The sequence below is a fragment of the Lissotriton vulgaris genome, chromosome 1_1 (assembly GCF_964263255.1).
Source record: "Lissotriton vulgaris chromosome 1_1, aLisVul1.2, whole genome shotgun sequence".
Lineage (NCBI taxonomy): Eukaryota > Metazoa > Chordata > Amphibia > Caudata > Salamandridae > Lissotriton > Lissotriton vulgaris.
In genome coordinates this window covers 191,234,978-191,240,991 of record NC_141685.1, presented here as the reverse complement: position 1 = coordinate 191,240,991, position 6,014 = coordinate 191,234,978, and the positions used below count along the sequence as shown (strand labels likewise).

Sequence of the window (6,014 nt, the reverse complement as noted above, 5' to 3'; positions counted from 1 at the left end):
AAAATAGAGAATACACCTTGAATGGCAAAACTCACGTGGCTATGTTTCTGGATTTTGAAAAGAAAAGGAAACTGTCTCCACAGGGAGAGAACAATATAATCATTGGTTCTAGTGAATGTGAACATAATTATAAAGTAATTGGGGGTTGGGTTTCAAAGATGGAACTGAGCCAGTATTTCCTGGAATTTATTATATCTGTGGGGACAAAGCATATTACAAATTGCCTGATCATTGGTATGGGAGTTGCTATTTTGGAATAGTATTCCCAAAGGTATATCATGTAAACAAAATCACTGGAAGCAATGAAGAAACTAATGGACTAATGCGTAGTAAAAGAGCTGGATTTTCAGAAATTGTAGGTGATATATTTAGTGCATTGATACTTTCAGTGGGAGTTGTTTTGAAAACTCAAAGAATTTGCAAATTATCATCAGTGGTGTTTCGTTAATCGACTGACACTGCTGGAGGTTTCTTAATGATCAATACTGAACTAGTTGCGGTTAGGTCAATGGTTTTACAAAATAGACTTGCTCTTGATACATTGTTGGGAAAAGCGGGCGGAATCTGCAGAATGTTGAAAGCGCAACATTGTTGCACTTACATACCTGACAAAAGTGTAGAACTTAAGGGGTATGTAAGGAATATTACACATTTACAAAAATCTCAAACCACTGGAGGTTGATAGTGTATGGAAGAGACTAACAGATGGTCTCTTCTCTATAGGTAGTTGGTTTTCTAATGTAGGAAAAAGTTTTGTAGGTAAAATACTAATGCCATTTGTGGGAATAGCCCTAATAATTTTAGGGATAATAAAGTGTTGCAAATGTCGCAAGCATAAAAGGACATATACAGTGAATAAGAGAGGTAAGAAAATAAATATTAACTAAATTGAATTAGAAGAGTTTGAAGAAATTGAGTTGGGTGAAGTGTAAAAGTTGGCATCTGTTTCATTAATTAGTCATGATATAAAATATCATTGAAGAGGGGATTGATGGAGCAAGGTTGCATACTTAAAGTGACTTGCTTGTATTCAACCATCTAGAAAATAATATTAATGTACTAACTAACATGTTTTGTCATATTAATATTGCATTACACGATATATGTAGTTAGAGAGGCATATATGGAGTGGCGCTCCCAATTCTATATTTGTTGCTCAAGAATTTATTTATATATCTCTGAAGAATCCACCATTCGGGGAATCCGGATTTATTTAATAGAGAAAATAATACAAATATACTGGGTTCTATCTTGATTCGATGTCTGGGCAACATCGCGCATACATTCTTGAGCAACAAATATAGAATTGGGAGCGCCACTTCATATATGCCTCTCTAACTACATATATCGTGTAATGCAATATTAATATGACAAAACATATATATGCCGCTATAACTACCGGCAGGGTAAGGATCAAAGGGATTACTTATTTGTGCTTCTATGATGCATAGCGCATAGACTAATACAGGAACCTAATCTTAAGTGAGGAGAAGATGTTGTGGTCCTTAATCTGAATTACCAGATCCTCCCCTTCAGATCATTGGGAACATCTGTACACATAGCAATGCATATTTACTGATTCTCTAATGGAAGAATTTTTTATTATCTGTTATTTTTGTCCATGTCATTGATTATCCTTATGACTACTTTTATCAATTTTATCAAATTAAATCTCTAAATGCTAATTTTGTGCCCGATTACCATTATTCTTTATAAATTTGCTACTATTTGAACTTTGCCAGTACACTTGCTTTTGCCTGGGTACGTTACTTTTTCACAGGATACTGATTCAGCCAGAAAATCAGCTTCCCTATTTTTACTGGGGTGGGTAGCCTATTGCGGTGGTGGCTTGTGATCCCTTCCTCTGTCTTTTGATTTTCTGTAACACTTAAACTCGGGGTGGGAGGGTTGGCCGCAGAACGCACATGCATGTTTAAATTTACATGCCCCTGGTGGCCACGTACACACTTTTCTATTGAACGCCCAGCATGTCCTTTTTTTCTCACCTGCCCCTCCCTGTGAAGTCCGAAAGGGCTGCTTCATTGGTGCCTTATTGGTTATGCTCTCCAACCACACATTGACTTCAGTTTGATCCCACTCCAAGCCTGGGTCCGCTACTTTCGCCCATCTGAAATCCCTGTCATAGTCTATCCATGCTGTCCCCCGGAATGTCGTATGGGCCTTCAGAATCTTGTTAGCATAACATAACAGTGGCATAGCCAACTCAGGCTTCTTTTCTAACATCACCGTGTAGAAAACATTGAAACCAAACTGCCAATTTGTGATTGACTCCTCCACCCACGGTATCCTATCTCTGAAGGATCCTTCCTTGCCCTCTTTGTCTTTGGTCTCAACTTCCCATGGTTTTGGTCTGATTAAGGAATAGATATCTATAAATTCCCCCTTCCAGATCTTTTCTCTCATGTCCTGTGACACATGCGCAGCCAATTTACTGCGCTTAGATAACACTGTGTCCTGGCCCTTAATCGCTCTGGATTTGCCATCTGCTGGCTTGTTCGCACTTTCTATCGCCTCAACTTTTACGGTCCCTGTTGAAGTCTACACTTTTGCAGGGGCCGCTTGACCTACCGCTGGAGGCGCCACACTCACTGCCTTGTCCTGCGCTTGCACTAAGATCGCCACCTGTCTGCTAATCTCCTGGAGGACAAATTCGGGGGCTGGCTGAGGCACCCCTGGTGCGCTGTCAGCCTTGCTTGGTGCTCCTGGTGCTGCTAACTGCGCAAGCAATGTCGCCACTGATGCTAATATGCTAGCTGTGGAATTCGTGTCTCCCCCTGGCTGTTCCGTAAGTTGGCCTGCCGCTGAAAGGACCCCATCCCCAGATGTCCCAGCCGATTCAGAAATTACCCCTCCCTGCTCCTTCCGTAGCGCTTGTGTAATAACTAGTGGTTCCGCTGGACACACCGTAATATGCGCAGGTGCCAAGGCATTTAAAGCGCCACTGATTTCAGCTAATATTGTCCCCACCTCGTCACGCTCCCCTATCTTTTGAATTGGTTGCACCGGCTCTAGCGGTGGGGGTGCTACGGGAGTCTGTGGTCGCTCTGGTTCAGTGCTCCCTTGTCCCTTCTTATTAACCTTTGTATGCTTGGAAACTTTGGGTTTCTTCCCTTTTCCCTTCCCTGGCTGTGTTTTGGGCCTTTTTTCTAAGGGGGGGAACGCTGCTCTGGGAGGTACCTTGGATCTGCGCGGGCGATCTACTCTCTCTGTGTCTGGGCCTAGCTCTGGATCCTGGCCTCCATCTGGCATAAGTTCCCCTTCTCTTTCCCCCTGCTCCTCCTCGCTACTACTCTCATCTTGTCCCAGTTTTGCCAATATTATTTTCAAGAGCTGTTTGAGGTCTGGGTCCCCACCCTTGCGCTTCTTGGTATAACCCTTTGCAGGCATTCTCCCCCAGGTAACTGTAGCAAACTCAATTCCTCCTGCTACCCCCTATGCGCGCTGTACTGGCCCAGGGAACCAACAATTAATCGCCTGTTATTATTAACCGCAGGAGCAAGACTGCTGCTTCTGTAGTGCACCGTAGGAACAGCAGTAACTTGTAATCCCTGTGTAGGCCAACTGTGCTGCTGCAATCTGCCAGTAATATGCTTCCTATGCGTGCTCCCTCGCCTCTGCGCCCCTAAAAGATGTAAAACTCTCCTGGCCCAACGTGCCCTATGCTGGGCCGAGATACAGGTAACTATAAGTGCAGTAACTTTTAAATTCACTCGTTACCATGCAAGTGGCTGTGCCACAAAACCCTGTGTTGCTGCAATCTGACAGTAATGTGCAACCTTGCGCCACCAAAATGTCTAAAGCCCTCCTGGACACACGCTCCCAAGCGGAAATGATGACATTGACCCGCTCCCGCTATGCTGGGCCGAGATACAGGTAACGAAAAGCGCGGGAACTTTCAAATTCTCCCGCTACCCCGCACGCGGCTGCCGGTCAAGAGTTAGTCACGGCGGGAACCGCTGCTGCTATTCTGTGCCCTGTTCGCGCCGGTCCCCTCGCCGACAGACAAAGCGGGCCGAGACCTTCAGAGCAATTCTCGGGCAGCCCCCGAGCGCCGCTGGCGCTCCTGACGATGAATGAACAACAAAGGCTGCCCGAAACCGGCCCAAGCCCCCGACACCCTACCTTCCTCAGTGAGGGGAACCCGCCAGGGACTAGCGCCACGAAACCGCGATCCGCTCCACGAGTCTGCTGCGAGAGCCGCTCCACGAGTCTGATCCGATCCACGAGTCTGCTGCTAGATCCACTCCACGAGTCTGATCCGCTCCACGAGTCTGCTGCTAGATCCACTCCACGAGTCTGATCCGCTCCACGAGTCTGCTGCTAGATCCACTCCACGAGTCTGATCCGCTCCATGAGTCTGATCCGCTCCACGAGTCTGATCCGCTCCACGAGTCTGCTGCTAGATCCACTCCACGAGTCTGATCCGCTCCACGAGTCTGATCCGCTCCACGAGTCTGATCAGCTCCACGAGTCTGCTGCTAGAGCCGATCCACTGCGCCACTGCAATCCCTGCCACGCCACGGGTCAGAAGTTGCAGCCCACACTCCTGGTACCCAGCGCAGGAAAACAGGGCCGTCCTGGTGGCTCAAGGGATTAAATACACCATAACTCCTCCCTTTTGTCCTGCACCCGGTCTCAGGCCGGAAATACGTCACGGACAGTGCCCCGGAAGCAATCCATGCCACGCTACGGGTCAGAAGTTCCAGCTTACACGTCAGGGCAGAAATACGTCACGGCTCTACCATCACGCATTAGCGGGAGTGTTGTAAGCCGTTCCATGAAACTATTGACTGTTATCGACGCAGACATGCCAACCCTCCCGATTCAGGCGTGAGACTACCGATTTGAAGGCTAGTCTCCCGCCTCCCGATTCGTACAAGCAAAAACCCGATTCGTCTGGGGTCCCAGCTGACAGGTATTGGTAATGTGTAAAGTGATACTTCCAACAAAGAGTGGCGATGCAGGGGCTCTCGAAGGAGTGAAAAACCAACAAAGCGTCATTAACTTGGGAATCGTCTTTCAAAAACCTGCGAAGTACTTGGGGGGGGAGCTGTTTCAGCAGGGAGGGAGGGGGAGTGCATGCACTACCAACAACCTGCCAGGCCAGTGCCCAACACTTGCATCACCCTCTCTGCTTGCCATTATGCTCCATGCTTCCGAAAGGTAAGACAAAAACGTGCATTTACGTTTCAAATGTCCGATCCTGCAGCAGCCACTTCCAAAGCCCATACATGCCAGTAACCCGATTCAAAGCTCCATTCTCCCGATTTATTTTTTAAAATCTCCCACTTTGCTCTCCTGAAATGTTGGCATGTATGTCGACGTGTTGATAATACGCCGATAACAAGGCGATAATTATCAGGGAAAGAAGGCGATAAAAAACCTCCCGCATACTGGCACTGGCTATCGCCAGGACTTCATAATAATATGCCCCTAGACACCTTTCAGTGCCAGATCGCATAAAAAATTTAAACAGACATTGAGTGATGTCATCCGTGATGTCATCAATTTATGTTATTGAACATGTCAGGCGGGCAACGTACCAAATTTCAGGGGGGGGGTGAAAAATATTTCGGGGGGGGGGGGCTAATTCTTTGAACCGTAGACAGAGTGACTGAAAGAAGGGGGTAAAACACAACAAAAGCTTAATTTACAAGTAAATGGTCTTTTAAAGACCTGTTAAGTACTCGCGTGCGTCTGCAATTAGATCGTCGCCAGCCCGCGAAGACGTGTCAGCCCGGGCTGACACACATGAGGGGGGGGGGGGGGGGGAGTTGGGACGGGCGGGGGGGGGTGAAGCCCCGTGAGCCCAATGGGCGTTGCATGCCTGGAACATGTCATAAATTATATATTATGTGTGGTCATAAGCAGTACATCATTGTAGAAAACAATATCTTGAAGTAATCCAACAAGAGTCCAGATTCAAATGTTAGATTTAGTCATCACAGGACCCAAGTGTTCATCCTTGAATTCACCACATTACAGAACATTCT

General features: G+C 46.7%; 1 protein-coding gene across 1 annotated transcript; it reads right to left on the bottom strand.

Moving 5' to 3' along the window:
• Positions 1-1,833: 1,833 nt before the first annotated feature.
• LOC147738143 (uncharacterized) lies at positions 1,834-3,408 on the bottom strand. Its single transcript, XM_086925037.1, has 2 exons — positions 3,199-3,408; positions 1,834-2,559 (listed from the first exon to the last, which is right to left on the bottom strand). Exons 1-2 carry the CDS (start codon positions 3,406-3,408, stop codon positions 1,834-1,836), a joined length of 936 nt encoding a protein of 311 aa, XP_086781163.1.
• Positions 3,409-6,014: the final 2,606 nt, after the last annotated feature.

Excerpts from the sequence above, each read along its gene's own strand:
- LOC147738143 (XM_086925037.1), bottom strand. The coding sequence starts at position 3,408 with ATGCCTGCAAAGGGTTATACCAAGAAGCGCAAGGGTGGGGACCCAGAC. Across the intron at positions 2,560-3,198 it reads ATCGCCCGCGCAGATCCAAG|ACTTCAACAGGGACCGTAAA; the intron begins GTACCTCCCAGA and ends GCAAAAGTGTAG.